The sequence below is a fragment of the Pteropus medius genome, unplaced genomic scaffold, assembly GCF_902729225.1.
Source record: "Pteropus medius unplaced genomic scaffold, Ma_sr-lr_union100, whole genome shotgun sequence".
Classification (NCBI taxonomy): Eukaryota; Metazoa; Chordata; class Mammalia; order Chiroptera; family Pteropodidae; genus Pteropus; species Pteropus medius.
Window position 1 is genome coordinate 2,211,825 of NW_024350927.1, and position 18,226 is coordinate 2,230,050.

Sequence of the window (18,226 nt, forward strand, 5' to 3'; positions counted from 1 at the left end):
GTAGACCCAGTAATTAGACTCTTTCTGGCCATAGCATAATCTGTTATCAATAAGCAGCAGATCATATCCCCAAAGTTTGTGTTTCATTAAAATAGTGATACTCATGAGCAATTGCAAACATGATGAGATTATGTTTTCAAAAAGAACACTGAGGTATCCACCTTACTGGAAAGCACAGCACTAAAAACACAGTTTTAGCAACCCTGGTGATGAAGATGTGTCCATGTGCTTAAATACAACTTTTTATACTCCTCCAAAATTTAAAGTAGCAGCTACATTCAAATAACACTATATCTGAAAGTTTTATCAATTCATAGACTTGTGAATGCCAAACAGCAAATTCATAGATCACTGTCTAAAGAAAGCAGCAGCTGGAGCCCATAGGAATGAGAACTCCAAGTCACTCACCTAGGTAGAGAGTAAAGCTGGAATTACAGTACAAATATACTAGAGCAATTTCTTCACTGCTATTAATATAAAGTCTTAAAAAAGACATAAATAATTTCCTTACTTTTTTTCAAAACACTAAACAAAACAGTATATCCCAAGGGTACAAAGCTGCAACCAAAATACTTTCTCTATAAACTGCTCAAGTTTTGAGTCATAGGGAACAGAAAAATCCTTCTATTCCTAAATCTAACAATGACTTGCATAATATAAAAAGTGATTCCAATTAAAATTTCAGAACAGAACTGAGCTTCCAGCATGACATCCATGCTCTAGTAATCCCTGAGGTACTTCTGATGTGCATTGTGGTAACACAATAATCATACATTAATCTGCTGTTTCTTTCTCACAAACACGTTTTCTCTTCCAGATTTTCCTTTCAACCCAGAGAACTACAGATGGCATTAAAACAGCAACCAATGGAAAAAGAAAAATAGGGAAAATGGATAGAAAAAAGCATATCTAAACAAAATAAAAACAAATATATATTATGTATTTTTACATATATACATAATAATCCCCAGTGTGCTTTCCTAATCTTTTAGCAGGAGTTAAAAACATACAGCAAATGAGAAAAATATTCATCACGCCTTCCAAATATCACCTTTCTAAATATAATCTGTACTATGCTTTATGATTTTTGACAAAGATCTAAATCTTTTTATCGTGAAAAGCAACATACCACAATTTCTCCAAAGCGCTGGAAGATGTTGCGAAGGTCATGGTAAGTAGTGGTTTTTTCAAGATTACCAATAAACAGAGTTCTTGTTGCTTTGGGGTGAAATTCATCTATCCTTTCATCCAAAGGGCGAAATTCATTTTCGCTTTCTGTTTCTGTTAAGTGGAATGGAGGCAGAGTAAAAAGAGAAGAGAGTGTTTTAATGTGTATTTACATGTTATGGGAAAAAAAATCTACGTTTAAGAAACCAAATCTCTGAAATACTGGGCTCGCGTACTTACACAAGCCAAAAAATTATACACACCTTCAGAAATAGCTGCCTCTTGTTAAATCCAAAGCAAAAGAGGAATACAAAGGAAGAAACTTGTTCCAAAAAGTAGGGGGAAGTAACACTTTGTTTGATCTTTAAAATAGAACAGTGGACTAAATTTCAAACTGCTAAGCTGATTTATTTTAAAAATAATCACTAACACAAAAATAGATTTTAAGCCCCAGCAAAAATGATAATTTTAGCCTAATCTTAGGTTCCAAAATTATGTAGCAGGCTCTCAATGTGGAATAGAAAACTACAATCTGAAATACACATAACTCAGCTGAAATTGTCCAGCTTCATTATTTAAACATTTAATAAAATATTTAGATTTTATATTTCTCATACTAATTAACATAACCCAACTGTCTAAACGCAGCAATTTTTAGATATAAGAATAATATCTGTATGAAAACTGACTGAAGTAACACTTATGAAATATCTTCTTTTGGCGCTGCGCAGACCTCAATAACAAGCAGAAAGAGACCAAATGACAAAGTTTCTGCTTCTTAGGATCGAAAGCCCTGGTGTGATGTCTAATGCAATAACAGGCTTTCTCTGAAGCTCCACTTATTAACTTGGTCTAGAGCAGGGACACTCAATGTTTTGTTGATCATTATAATGTAGCCCATATGTTCTCTTTCTTAATGTAAAACAAAGCCATCCAAAAAAGTTAATATTGAATCAACTTCACTGAAACAAAGTGTTTAGTGCCAGCCATGAACATCAGTGATGCCATCAATGACAACACTGGTGTTAAAAAGGCTCAACTTCTGAGCTGTTGAGTGAACTCGGCCAGAATACATCTTACTCCTGATTCCAATCTGAAAGCTCTAGTGGCAGCTCAGCTTAATCTTACCAGTGTCAACAAAGAATACATACTTTCACAGAGTCAAAAACTGCCCAGGGCTCATACACCCGTCTCCATATTTTCATCATTATCTCTCAGGGGTATATCTCATTTCAAACCCAACTAGGTCTTCTGGAAATTATATAACTAAGAGTGCACATATTTAGGAATAATTCATTTTAAAAAGCAGAAAAATTCAAAAGAAAAAAATAATTTAGACACATCTTGAGGTTCGTACTTCAAAAGGCAGAATCAGAAGGATAAAGCATGATTTGCAACCATTAAAATTTATAATGGCTTCATTTCCACCAAATAGCTCAGTAAAAATTTCAAAATCGGAAATTCAGTTTAGCAAAGAAAAAGAGCGAATTTTGCACATATAATCTATTTAATCTTCATGACCAGTTTGTCTTAATGCCGACATGACACTGAAAAAACTTTCATGCTTAGGGGATTGTAACACTGCACAGGAATAAGAAAGCACAATCTTAGAAGTCACTAGGGGCGGCTTAGAGCTTCTTAGAGCTGAATTTTTTTTAATTCCAAAAGGTCCTTTACCTTAGTACGCAATCAGCTTCGTACATTTCAATACAAAACATTTATGACTTACACCATCTAACAGCATAATTCCAACCAAGTCTCCACACTCAGAAGCAATTGCTTTCAGTCTATTAAACTGATGTTTCACGTTGTCCTGCCTAGGAAAAGACCTTCAGTTTTCCTATGTTCGAACCAACCAAACTACTCAAAATCTTCACTGGTAGATGGTTAAAATCCAATTACATCCCGGGTGTTAAATAATTAGGTAAAATGGTTTTTTTTACAGTAAAAATCTCAAGCTAGCCCCACCACTTGCAGATCAGAGGGTCCCTATTGATAATGTCCTTGAATTAGAGCCTCGCTACTTAATAATTATAGATGGCTCTAAAAATGTATATAGATTATATGACATTCTTATTCCTCAAGTCAGTTCTGACCTGCTCCAAATCTGTTAAATAAGAACTCCTGAGCTGCTTTTAGCTCAGTATAACTCAGGGCAATACATCTCGAACCTGGCAAAGAGACGGGAAATGAAGGCATAACCTAGAATTCCTTTGAAAGATCGTATTCCTTTGAATTCCTGTTTCTCATCACAAAATTTTGCACATTTTGTAGTATTCGGTCTAATACCTCTGTGCCTGTTTTAATACAAAAAAATCATTTACACATTCTTATCAGGGAAATTCTATTTTTTCCTCGTCAAATAAAATGAATATTCAAAGAAAATGAGTTATGTTTACCTTAGAAATTCCACTCAAAGTCTTAAAGTTCGATTGTCTGAGCTATGTAGTGTGACTGCATAATTATAACGTTTCTATTCATTCTTCTACAAATGTATTCACAAGTTGTCTTAAATTAGGGATCCCCAAACTTGACTATGCAAATTCTGAACCAGTAAGCTGGGTGGGGTAAGGCCAAAGAGTATGCATTTTAAACAAGCATTGCAGGTGATTCTAAACAGGAGAAAAATGACCCAAGGCCATCCCTGAGTAGACTTCCTGCCTTACAAGAGGTCTTACAGGTAGGTTCAAGCTAAGAAAATGTCCCCTTGAAATTCTCAATAGGTCACACTCATAAGCCTGCGTCTTTGTCATTATCTTTCAAGGTCATGAAAGCTAGAATAACATATCCAATTTGTGCTGGGCATAACAAAAATAAAACTGGTCTAACTAGTCCCTCATATCGATATAACAAGTAGTTTGTTTTCTAACTCAGGCTAATTCTGTTTGTCATTCTCCTAGGAACTATCTCTTTACCTCAATCAATTTAATCCTTTAGCGAAGGTAGGACTCAACAAGGGGCTAAACTCTGCCTTTCAGACTCACGTTAAAAGTCAGCATTTCTCCCTTATAGACAGAACAATTTTTACCCTAACTAAATAAATGCAACCACTCTTTAAAGAAAGAAGACACTGGAAGTGTGTCAATAAAGCTGGAATAGTTGGCCACATTCAGGAAAATATGTTGCCCTTTCATAGGTTGGAATACAAATTACACTAAAACTCAGCTTCCTTGTCTCTTACCTGGCCCTATCCATGCTGTTACTTCAATCTGCATGCCAAAGAAAAGTTTTCCTTTTGATGCAGTCAATGCTTTTTCTTGGTCCTCTTGCTGCCGAAAGAATACCAGACCATACCTCTCTTCTGAAGCTCCATGTATCTGCACTGAAGTCACCTTTCCAAATTTCTTAAATTCATGGAAAAGGCCATCTTTAAGGCTTGTATCTAAATCCCAAAACAAAAACAAGTTGCTTATTTTTTTTAATTTAGTTACAACCCAATAAGTAAGCTACTAAATCACTAGCCTGATTTCTGACCTAAGTTTTGTTAGCATTAAAACATTAATTTTTCAAATAAAATAACTCTAAAAAGACATTTTGGAGACTACTGTACAATTTTGAAAATAAATTAGGTGTTAGAAGATGTATTATTTTTTAAAATCTGGAGTCTAGTGTAAGGGAGTTCATTCTGCTACTGCTACTTTTGGTTATGTTTAAAACTCGTAATAAAAACTTTACATACATATATAAGAATTTTAAAGACTTTAGAAAGAAAGCCATACTTCTAGCTTTCTAAACATCATTTCAATAATAAAAACGTGTGGGAAGTGGCACTTACAACATTCTAAACAACTTTGAAGCCTTTTACAGATGTATCGTACCATCTGGGGGTCTTGTGTTAATTCGCCTCATCATAAAATTAAAATTTTATAGAAAGACAAGCCAATTTTACCTCCTGTCCATTCCTAAATTACTAAGTAATCTAAATCCAAAGCTCATGTGTCTTAATTTATCTGTTCACAAACCTAGTATGTAGGTTTCATAGGCTGTTTAATAAATAATTTTAAGTAATCACTCAAATATATTTGGCTAAGAAATACTTAGTGTGGTCTCTGTTGGTGTGACCATCTACTATCAGTTGTTTACATATTCAATATACCTAGTTTAAGAATAACAGTATATCATGGTCAATTGTCAATTAAAAATGTCAGGAGTAAAAGATTACAGCTTTTCACTAGACTTTTCCATTATTAATGATCTTCCTCTTTTAAACTGTTTTTAATATTTTGAAATGGGTTTTCGATCATAATTTTGTGTCCAAAGTTATTTCACATAACACAGGACTCCAGGCCAATATAATAAATCTAACTGAAAATAGTATTTCTATAATTTCATCATACCAAATTTCCCCTAGTATCAAAAGTTAATCCAGAAAGCATATTTATTCAAAAATAAACCATGGTTTTTATATAACATGTACTATATAAACTTTATGTGTATCTATACATGCATATAGTATGTATATGTGTATTTGTATATAATAAGTACAAATAAAACAACATGCAATCTTTATACATAACAAACTAGAAAACTATATAAAGTTATAATAATCACTTGCTTTTTCTTTTTTCTTACATGGCATTAAATATTAATGAACCACAAAAACAAAGCTTATTATCACTACAAAGTACAGAATTCAAGTTGCTCAGTCTCTCATTCCCCATAGTAGGAGCGATGGAAAGTACAGTTTTTACCTGTAGAGCGTACTGGAAGATTTTGAACTTTGATCCCAAAACTTTTACGGGGCTCATCTTTTTCCAAGGATGAAAGCAACTGGGAAGTGGGTGCGGGGACTGCTGCGGATTGAACTGATCGGGCTGGAGAGTCATCACTTGAACTACTGCTGGAATCGGTGCTGCAGAAGGGAAAAAAACTTTAGTGAAAAGACAAACAGAAAATGAGTAGTATATAAAATTTCTTAAAATCAACAATTAATAAGCAATAATTAAAAGATCTAAATTTTAGGTCTGAAATGTCAGGATATCCTTTCCTTTTCCACATCTATTTCTTTTTTCTTTTTATTATTATTTTTAATTATTTTATTTTATTATTATTATTTATGTCTACAGCACTTGGTCTTTCCATATCTATTTCATATTCTACCTTCAGACATAGCAGAAGACAGCAAACACTGGTCTGAGAATGTGGAAGCAAAAACATTCACCACCACATGCCACCTCAAGACAAATGCTTCATTCTGTGCAAAATTTGAACAGTTTTTTCAAATGTAAATAAATACAATTCACTTAAAGGTAATAATGATAGAACAGTGGGTATATGGGTTTGAATTCAGAGAGCTAAACTCTAATCTTGGCTCAGACATAACAGCTTGTATTCTTGGACAAGGCATTAAACCTCTTGCTAAGCCTCAGTTTCACACATGTGTAAAATGAAAATAATAACAGTAACTATTCTCCTATGGTTAAGAATTAAATAAAATGATCCACAGGTTTACAGAGTCTGGAATATGACAGCATTCAATAAAGAGGCACTGCTCTGTTACTATTATTCTACTACTACCACCTCAAGAATATATTATTTTTTAGGAAAACACAGATACCCAAAATAATTTCCCAGGCAATTTTAATTTAAAACTTTTTGAAGGTCTAATGAAGAAATATTATGTAAGCTGCTTGAGTCTTGTTAGTTATAGGCTCTTTTCTCTGTGAATGTGGGAAATGAGAGTCAATGAAATTAAATTTATTACTTTTCAATTTAATACAATCCTCAAATGGGGAGACAGTCAGTTGAAAGACAAGGAGAAATAGTACCAACATGGTCAGAGTGAAGAGTTTTTAAACAAGTTTATTATGCCTAAGAACTATATGAGAAATATAAAATTCTCTTTGGTACTGAATGTACAAGACTGCTATGGTTTTAAGTTCTTTTATAGCCTTCTCAAATAGATTAATAAAAAGATATTTACAGATTATGCTATTTATAAGTTTCTAAAATTCTGCTTCATACTCAACCCTCCTTTATACATATATATAACTCTATGTGGTTAATCCACCTTTAAGCACACTTGCTATAGGAAAGACAGTGTTTTTGTTTTTGTTTTTCATTCGAAAAGCTCTCATATCCAAGACAATCTCTACGTCAGCCTAATTAATATATCCAACCCTAGGATCTGAGGCAAATTCGCTATTGCTTTTTTTAAAAGTAAAAAAATAAATACTATATGAAAACAGGGTGTTATAACTAAGAATTTACACAGCATTTTTATTTATCTTTCACATGCTAAGACAAAAAAATGAAAACGTCATGAGGTTATCAGAGCTTTCTGTAGTTTGAAACATAGAAAAATAAACCTATGCCAGTAAGAGCCAAATGATGATATCTGAGTTACAAAATGCAAATGAATGAGATAAAAGCCTCCAGATAGAACTGCAAGTCATCACTGTCAGGTCTCCTATAACCACTAGGCTTCAGTTTTCCCAACTATAAAAAGAGTTATCTTTTTTAGATCATTCAGCAAAAATAAAGTAGTGTTACCAGTACTAAGTGAACAGGATACTATATTTTCATTCAAATTAAGGGTTAACAAAATTAATCTTCTGTTTTAGCACAGGAGAAAAATGCTTGTGATATATATTAAGTACTCCAAGCAATACAAGACTATTCACAAGGCCACAGGATGACTACAGTATAGAATGTTATGTGACTTATCAGCTTAATTCCAATGAATCATGAAATAACCATTAAAGAAAATAATTACAATACTACCAATATTACATACATAAAAGTTCTTTAGTAATATTGGGTAAAAACGTAAACAAATATGGGCAAAAGCAGAATTTCTGGCTATTGAAGTAATTAATGAGGCAACAAAAACAAAGTTCTGTGTGTCTATTATAAAAATGGAAAAGAAGTCGATCAATGGTAACAATGATTTTAAAGTACAAATAGTGATGGAAATCAGATTTGTTATAAATGCCATCGCACTCCTGGTGAATTCCCTACCACTATACCAAATCTGAAACCACCTGATGTAGAATTTAAATGGTAGAATTATCTGCAGACCAATTTAAAGTGATAATTAGAAAGGAGGAAAGGTTTTAAAGTGAATTATTAAATGATAAAATGATACAACTTTTGAGTTCACATTTTGATATGCTAACCTAAACGTCAATGTACATTTCCAGTATCGTCTACTAAATGTACTATGAATTTTAAGATCCTGAATCGACATGGGGACATAGATTGAGAACCCCCCCCAGCCACCAAATAATTTTCAATCTTACTAAACTGACAGAAAGCCCAAGAGTCTAGAATGTGTCAATTTTAATTTTTTTAAATTCTTATTTTTATAGTCACTGAAGAATCATAACAGTTCATCAAAACATAAGATCTATAGTATTTGGTTGTTTCTTAAAAGCCAAAAGTAGTTAATATGAAGCTACTCCAATTTAAATTGTCTTAAAGTAGTGATAATCGTGAATCAACTAATAGTTTTAAGAAAGTAGGCTTTAAATTTATCTGGCCACATCAATATTACATTTTCAACATCAACTAAAAGTTCTAATTAGTAGAGAACTTGAAATAAATACAATTTAAAAGAAATCTAGTTATACTTTTCCCCTAAGCACATAAGACAATTAAGGCTGAATTATTTCTTACATGTGATTATAATTTTTAATTTGAATTACTTAGAAAACTAAGCTGATCTGATCAAATAAAATTTCCATTACAAAGAAATAACAAGAGTAAGCAATGGTTGTAAGACAATTCTTGATAAGCAAACAGAATATGGGATGCCAGGAGTCTCTTAAACCAAATTATGGTGTCAAATAATCAACTATCCCTGTTCCTACAGACATTTTATACACAGAACTATAGTGAGCATTTGACTCTAAATGCTGAAAATGTCAAGGCACTGGGTATACTATTTATAAGATGACCCAGGACTAAATTTGTTCACATACAAGAGTAACATCCAATGACTAACTTCTACATCTGTATTCTGTATTATTTGTAAACATTTAATTATGATAAATATACACTCTATTTTTTTTTAAGCTGGCAGATTAAAAAACATTTAACCAAATTAAGTTGAGAAACAAAAAAATCTGGCATAATTTTTTAAAAAGCAGTAATTAAAACAACTAGAAAACTTTGCAATTTAAACATTTGAGAGGGCCCATTTGTTAAAAGCAAATACAATCTCAAGTGACAATTTTCCAACAACCTTTCTTCTCCTCCATCAGGTAGTTAATAATATTTTTTTTCTCTCTACTTAATCAATATATAAGCTTGAGTCAAGAGAAAAAAGATGCAAAATATTTTCCATCAGGCTTGGTGCTTCCATCAAATGTGGGGGGAGGGGAAGTTAAATCATATAATTTCTTAAATGGAATGTAGCACCACATACCAGGTAAGAATCTCACTACATCCAGTTTTTACAGGTCCAAATTTTCAAGACAATCATATCTTTTTTTGTGCAACAGTTCTCTACATGTGGTATGAGGTGCTATAGGGGCCCCCAGGGTCCTTTTAGGAGGTCTATGAGGTCCTCCCTATTTCAATTACGTATCTGTGTGAGAACAGATTTTCTTCATATACTTCACACAAAAAAAGCATAATCACAGTTCAAATACAGAAACAGTTACGAAAATCTAGCTCATTAAATCAGACATTAAAGAGATTTGTCGAAAGATAAAACAATGCCAATTTGTCTCACTGTTTTTTTTGTGTTTTCAAAAATAGTTATGTCATACTAGCTGGAGATCTAAAATTAAAATTGACTAGAGAAGTTGCTCCCCAGAAGCAGATATCTTGAGGTGGACAGCTCTCCCATGATTGTGGGTGAAGATTTTCATCTCCATACGAAACCTTTATTCCTTTTGCCTTTTCGCTTACTTGCTTTTCCTGTTAGTGCATAGGAAGACAATGCTCCCTTCTTTATTCTGGCAACTGTAGCTAAGGCCATAGCTGCACAACAAAGTTCCTAGACTTTCTTGCTAAGGTGGTTTTAAATAACAACTGCTTTGGATTACTTACTGGCTGAACAAGCCATAAGTCTGTGCCATACCTCCTGTTATACCTGGATCAATACCTCTGGTATTGTAGCAAATACAAGCAATTAACGAACAGGCTAAATAAAACAGGTTGAGGCTGCTTCAGGTACATTATTTATCTGATACCAATTGATTTGGTTCATAGTTAGCTCTCATTAAGGAACGTACTTCAGTCTCTTGTTATTATCTAACTGATGACAGTCATCACTGCAGTCCCCCTCATGGGCTATGTTCTCTCAAGGGTCTTAAATTCCTGTCTGCAGCCATCAGCAGTACATCAGATGGTTTAACTGCACTTGGAGAAACAAAATGAACGATGAGATGAACAACAAAAACAATTCTTCCATGAACCTGACATCATAACCAATGAGTTTCAAGACAAGAACTTAATAGTGGCCAAGACAGTGGCACTAATAAACAATTTTTAGTTAATTTCTCATATATGAGAGATGATAAACAAAAGAGAGAAGTTGTTAAGTAAATGAGGAGGCTGAGGTGGTTCTAATACCTTAGCAGCCTGTATAAGCAAACCAAAATCTAAGCTCATAAATGCCTCAAGGTTAAGAAATCAAACTTATGGACAGCCAATCACAAAAAGCCAATTAGGCCTTTCCAAATAAGGCAACTGCTTACACTATAACCTATCAAGTAATTTCCTTGTTTTGCTTCCATCTTTTCTCTATCAAAGTCTTTCCCCTAGCTCCTGTTGTGGAGCACTCCCAACCACTTCTTTGGCTCAGCTCAATTCCAAACAATTTTTGCTTAAAGAAACTACTAAAAGTTTAAAAAGTAAGAAAAATAGTTATATCAAATGAATTAAACAAAAATTTCAAATTCAAAGCTTTAATCTCTTAATACGGCAAATGCCAATAGATATCACCTAAAGCTCAATCATTTAGAAAGGGTTCTGAGACCAGAAAGTTAAAAAACAAAAAACAAAAAACAAACAAACAATAAAAAACAATAAAAACTCCCAACAACACTAGTTTAATAGACAGTCTGATGTGATCCCCATTTCAAATATGCCACCTGTGATGTAATGTTAACTGTCTCTATATTTTATAAAACGAGTAAGGAAATATTCCACTGTGTGGTCTAGGAAGACACCTCGCTTTGCCTCTCTAACCTTTAATTTCCCTGTGGGTTATCAGATCTCATGATCTTCCTTCAAAGCTCCTGCTAACTGTAGGGTTCTGTGACTCTCCACCTACCTCCCACTTTCCACCTGTCTTGATAGCTCTCAAATACATAACTACAGGATAAAATACATTCTTCACCAAAGGAGAGCGCACCTTTTACATCTTGCCCCCAGCTGGCTGCTCCTCCTCATTCCCTTGTCATGACCCTCTTACCCTACCCATTAATGCTCTATCCACATAAGGGAATTAAACCACTTTCTAGTCATGGGTGCCTTTTAAAAAAATTATTAGATATAAGTTCTTGGTTAAATTAATTCCTCTCTAATTTTTAATTTTCTTATATGTAAATGGTGATAATACCTACTACTTGTGAGAGGCTATGGTGAGAATTTAATGAATTAATAATTATGAAGTACTTAGGACTGCCTAGAACATAGAAAGCATATGAGAGCTCTTGTCCATATCCACTCCTTTTAAAGGCACCTTTCTGTCCCTCCTTGCCTGTCCTGCCTCCAGAGAATTAGCTCCACTATTTAACCTCCTGTTCTGTAGCTTTTCCCCACCCTATAGTATACACTGGCTTCTTAGCCACATGTTCCTAAGCCTCTTCTACTACCACATTTATCTCAAATCCCTTCATTCTGTATCATAACTACTCATTTACCAGCCTCCTAAAATTCCAATACCGGATTCATCTTTGTAAACACAGAGCCTAGCATTGTACCCAATGTTAACAGATGTGCCTCCAAGAAATTATTGACTTGAACTGTACAAGTGACTGAAATTAATGCCTAGGAAAGTACGCCAAGCTCAGTAAAATGAAGGTATTAACTAAACTCAGTATCTGAGTGAAATGAAAATTTCTGATAAAATATTACACTTAGTTGCAAACTGCAAAGTATTTTTTCTTTATTGTTTCATTAATTATTCAAGAAAAACAATTGCTGCTCCAACTAACCAGAACTTTAAATGATACATATTAATAACCTGACTGAAAAATTACTGATATCTATAAAAAAACACTTCATAGATCTTGTTATCTAGAGTTTTGTGGAAGATTATATTTAAAAACAAACATTTTCTGGGATGAAAGCAAAACCACTATTAAAACATACAACAAAAAAATGTGTTAAATGTTTAACAAAGTCCAGCATCTTTGCACTATTTTATTTCATCCACAAATCCTATTATTGTGAATACCTACATCAGTGGCTCTCAATGGGGGCCATGGTTGTCACAATTGGAGGGGTGGGGAGGAGGAAGTTTACTGCCATCTAGTGAATAAAGGCCAGGGATGCTGCTAAACATCCTACAGTGCACAGGACGGCCCCCACAGCAAAGAATTATCTGGCCTCAAATGTGGATAGTACCAAAGTTGAGAAGGCCTACATTACTTCTTTGACAGCTTTCCCTTCTTTTGAAAATCCAATATGCTAATTTTAAGCTGCAAATCAAACATGGGATCCTTAAAAGTGACTTTTCCCTATTACTAATGCATCACTTCGTAAAAATCTTTGAATAACGCCAAAACTCACAGAAAAAAAAGTGAGAACAACCTCTGAATATTACAGACTTCTCAAAAGTAAGCTGGGACCTGGAACATTCTGGTGTCACTCAATTTTGGAAAATGTGACAAAAAAGAAAATAGCAAATAGCTTTTTACAACATGGGGTAGCCATGTCAATAGCAGGGTCAAAGTACTTGTAGAAAAAATTTTTATATTTTAAACAAATGATGGGTGAAATATACAGTGTAGCTACCCCTACTCTAGTAAGGTTTACAGATGAAAACGACTCCATTCATATTAAAACGGTTTCTTAGCTCAATAGCCTTCTTTATCCTCAACCGAGGGAAGGTGGTGGCATAGTATCAGTCAGATTTTCCTCACCAAAGTGCCATGGTTCAGAAGAAATTCTTAAAACTTCATTTTGTGTTATAATTTTAAGAGAGTTTAAATTTGCCTTTAAATATTACACTATAACTCAATAGTAAAAAAACAAATAAGCAGATGCAAAAATGGGCACCTTTGGACTTGAACAGACATCTCTCCAAAGGAAATACACAAATGGCCAATAAGCACAAGAAAAGATGCTCAACATGACTACTTGTTAGAGAAATCAAAACCATAATGAGATTATCATTCCACATCATTAGGATGGCTGTTATCAATAAACAGAATACAACAAGTGTTGACAAGAATGTAAAGAAATTGGGTCTCTGGCACACTGCTGGAGGGGAGGTAAAATGGTATAGATACAGGAGAAAACAGTATGGCAGTTCCTCAAAAAATGAGAATTACCATATGATTCAGCAATCCCACTTCTGGGTATATAACCAAAAGAACTGAAAGCAGGGACTTGAATAGATGTTAACCCATATTCACAGCATGTTTAATAGCCAAAAGGTTGAAGTAACTCAAGTGTTCAGCAACTACATAAACAAAAAGTGGTATCTACATACAATGGAATATTATTCAGTCTTCAAAAGGAAGGAAATTCTGACATATGCTGCAACTGGATGAATCTTGAGGACATTGTGCTAAGGGAAATAAGTCTGACGCAAAAGGACAAATATTTATGATTCAATTTACGTAGAATGGGGCTGAGGGGAGAGAACGGGGAGTTGTTTACTGGATACGGATAGAGTGTCAGTTTGGAAAGATGAAACAGTTTCTAGAGATGGATGGTGGTGCTTTTCCATGTTTTTGAGCATTTATATTATCTCATCTCCTATCTTTTTATTTCCATTGACTGTTTTGTGTAGTGGTAATCAAAATTTTTATAGCTTCATAGGCATAAAAATTACAATGGGTTTAACAACAAAAATGTACAAATGTCAATGTACTTAAAGCCACGGAACTGTATACTTTAAAATGGTTAAAATGGCAAATTTTATTTTCACACACACACGACCTAAGAATTAAATACAAAGTGAGCTGTTCTTTTCCTCATTCCTTAGAAAAAGGTGAGTGATTCCAAACTAGTCAGTGTAACAGGCTACCTGCTGCTTTCTGTCAATAAGGCTCTGCTGAATCAAGGGGCCTCTGGACCTGGTTAATCCAGGTAAAGTTCCTCAGAAATGATTTCAGAGAAATGAGGCAGCTCGAACTGGTGATTCTGCAACTACTGCAAAAGAAATGGGAAAAGCACTATAGGACTCAACAGTATAAAAGATAAATTAAGCTCTTTACAGCCAGTTAATGAAAAGTTGTCTAAATTCTTCAAACTCAGGATGCTTATTGAGAAAGACTGTATTGATATATTAAAAAGCAAAAATGCATTTTTGATTATGGAACCAAAATTTTAACTTCAATTTTGTTTTGGCCCGTAGATTTTTCTATCATTAAAATCTACAAAGACGGCTAATGGGAAAAAAATCTGATTAAAAAAATAGTAACTAAATTAACAGTAAAACTGACAAAAGAAGAAAGCTTTCTCTTATTAGACAGAGGCAGAAGCAGAAAGAGAACCACAATCCACCAACACTAATTTTTCTTTTTACTGCTATCTCAGCTTTTACTGCTGATATAAAAAATTGGTACTTTATTTCCTAAGGATTTCTAAGTACAGTAAAAAATCTAGACCTCAGAAATTGACTTTCCTTAAAGAGTTTTAGCTTTCATTTATGAGCACGAATAACTATTAAGCATGTCTAAACATTAAAGGTAGGTAAGATTAAGAGTAAATAGGTTTAGTATTCGTAGTCACTAAAGTGGTGGTAAATTCAACCACAATAATTAAAATAATTGGTTCTAGTTCTCTTCCTATTCTGAAGTCCAGTAGTTTACATAATTGAGGGGAGGAATAAAACTATTAAAGACTGCTTTTCAAGAGTATCTTATTTTGACAGAAAATAACTTTAACATTGAGCTTAAATATACTATATGGGGTTACCTTACTCACAATAGATTACAGAGTAGCTCTTTGGGATAAAATTAGAGCTACAGTTAATGTTTTTAAGCTTATTACTGTCTTTGGGTGGGTTTAACTAGAAGGAACATGGTTAATCTGTAGGGTGACTGCTGGATAATTAAAGCTTATCCTCAAAAAAACCCTGAAGGGACATTATTCAGTATTAAAAAAAAGAAATTCTGATGTTTGCTACGACATGAACGAATCTTTAAAATATATGCTAAGTAAAATAAACCAGATGCAAAAGGACAAATATTGTATGATTCCACTTATGAGGTACCTAGCGTAGTCAAGTTCATAGAGACAGAAAGTAGAAGGGGTAGTTATCAGGGACTTAGAGAATGGGAAATTGTTCAATGGATAGAGAGTTCCAGTCAGGGAGGATGAAGAAGATCTGGAGATGGTGGTGATGGTTGCACAACAACATAAATGTACTTAATGCCACTGAACTGTACACTTAAAAATAGTTAAAATGGTAAGTTTTATGTTATGTATATTTTGCCACAATTTTTTGAAAAAATGAAGCCTTACAGTTTGGGCATTAAAAACACAATTTGGTGGTTTCAAAACCTACTGTTTTAATAACAATAGCAAAAATGGAAATAGCTATGCTCTTATTAAATCTATTACTAAGAATTATGGGGCTTACTTTCTGGTGGGCTTTATGGGGCCCTAAAGAATTATAAGATAATGGACTAGCAGAGATCTTGTCACAAAGTGCTGCTTATCGTTTATATTAAGATTTTTTGGAGGTAGATATGTGATCAGATTCTGCTACAGATTCTGCTAAGTATAAAATTCACAGTGGGTAAAGTGAAAAAAAGTATTTTTCTAAATATTCTGTGTCCAAAAAAACCATGGTCCAGAGAACTTTTACCTTAAATTCCAAAGAGCCTGGGCCCATAGAGTCATTATATTCTTGGCAATCCCTTAAGACTCAGAAAACCTGCTACTCAAGTAACTCAAAGCAAAAGGCATCAAACACGCATGCTCCATGAAAGTAATAAGCAGATAAAACATGTATGCCTAAGGAACAAGAAATCCTTCTGTGTGGTAGTACAGCCTTTAGTACACCCACAGGATACCTTATTCAAGGGACAAACTGAGGAGAAATCTAAACTGTCAATATAACAGTGATGTCTTCTCATTCTCTTAAGTGAACACAGTATGCAAAATCATATATATTTCTTGTATGAACTAAAATGTTTCAAAAGGCGTAAACCAAGAAAGTAGACAGATAAAGTAAAAACATGTTGTTAGGGTTTTTTAATAGTTATATACAACTGCTATAGCCTTTACCAAACCCACAAGTAAATCTGAATTTTAGGTTTTGCCTTTTTCCAATTTAACTTTTATGCTAATTAAATTACATATTTTTCCTATCCAGAATAAAAAAGAAGTTTGCCACTGCCCACTTCTGAACCCTGTTAAGGAAGTGCCAGACCCAAGAGGTTAGAAGGCCATCTAACTCCCTACCAGAAAGCCTAAAACCATCTACTATTTAGTAAACTTGTTTATTTATTTATAAACGACTTTAAATTACTCACTAGGAAACTCCAGCCTAAAGTCTTTCCCCTCTGCAGTTTCTATCAGTGGAAACAAACACAAAGCTACAGTCCAAATGGCTCCAACCACCATGACACAGCACATTCAGGAGGCTAGTCTGCCCCTCTCTCCACCACTGAAAATAACATTCAAAGAATCATGGAAGTCCCCAGTTTTGGTTATATAAATCATGTCTAGAAGCAGGGCGTCTATTAAATGTGTGTCTTACTCTAATTCCAACACCAGAATTCCACTGTATATTAGTAGATATATTTTAAATCTTTATCAGAAGTATTTGCCATCACTTTCAAAATATCTTCAGATTAAGGTTTTTTAAAAATAAAATAATAATTACCCTGGTTAAGATAATTTAATTTTCTTCTTGAAAATTAAACTAATTTATTTAGGGGCTTAGAGACTGAAGTTTTTCAACAGTTAAGACATTCCCTTGGCCACCCTGGAAATCAACAAGCATTTTAGCTTGACCAATACCAAATTTGTTAAAGATGGAATCTGGAAGTAGTTCCGTCTATGCTTCAGGCTTAAGAGTACCAAATAACCTGTTCCATTAATCCAAAATTTCAAAGAGAATAGAAGGGTCTTGAGAATTAATAAATAAATAAATAAATAAGTGAATGAATAAATAAAAAGAATGGATTCTATTCTTTAAACAAAATGAAAAGCACTAAATGAATGCACAAATTACTTCATGACTTTGTATCTTGATAGCACCTCCTTCCACAACAGTGCTGTACAACAGAAATTTAATATAAGCCAAAACTGTAATTTAAAAATTTTAAGCAACCACTTTAAAAAGTAATTGGTGAATTTTAATATTAAGTGTAATATACTCAAAATATTTCAACATGCAGTCGATATAAAAATTAATATTTTTTGCTATGTCTTCATAATTTAGTGTGTATTTTAAAAAACGGTTCTACTGAGTCTATGGCCATGCCACCCTGAACAAGCCCGATCTCCAAGTCTGATCTTGGAAGCTAAGCAGGGTTGGGCCTGGTTAGTACCTGGAGACCACCTAGGAGACCACCTAGGAAGACCAGGTGCTATAGGTGTAAAAAATAAAAAATAAGAGACTGTAAGCTGATAAGGTCCTTGCAATCTGTGAGGTCAACCAAGGGTTGCCTCGTCTAAAAAATAAAATAAAATAAAATAAAATAAAAATAGTTCTACTGAGATATAACTTCACACCACAAAACTGACTCATTTAAAAAGTGTATAATTAAAGGGATCAAATATATGGTAGCTGAAGGAAGGTGGGCTTTAGGTGGTAAACACACAACAGAATATACAGATGTCAAATTATAATGTACACCTGAAAATTATATAAATGTATTAACCAATGTTACCCCAATAAACTCAATAAAAATAAATAAAAGTGTACAATTAATGGTTTGGGTTTATTTATGGAGTTATGCAATTGTCACCATAA

General features: G+C 33.7%; 1 protein-coding gene across 1 annotated transcript in view; it reads right to left on the bottom strand.

Moving 5' to 3' along the window:
* SPEN (spen family transcriptional repressor) overlaps positions 1–18,226 on the bottom strand; it is a 69,160-nt gene that overhangs the window by 17,900 nt on the left and 33,034 nt on the right. The window contains exons 4-6 of the mRNA XM_039842128.1: positions 5,859–6,019; positions 4,349–4,549; positions 1,130–1,281 (exon numbers count right to left, since the gene is read on the bottom strand). Of these exons, the coding sequence (XP_039698062.1) occupies positions 1,130–1,281; positions 4,349–4,549; positions 5,859–6,019 (514 nt within the window). The remainder of the gene's footprint in view (positions 1–1,129; positions 1,282–4,348; positions 4,550–5,858; positions 6,020–18,226) is intronic.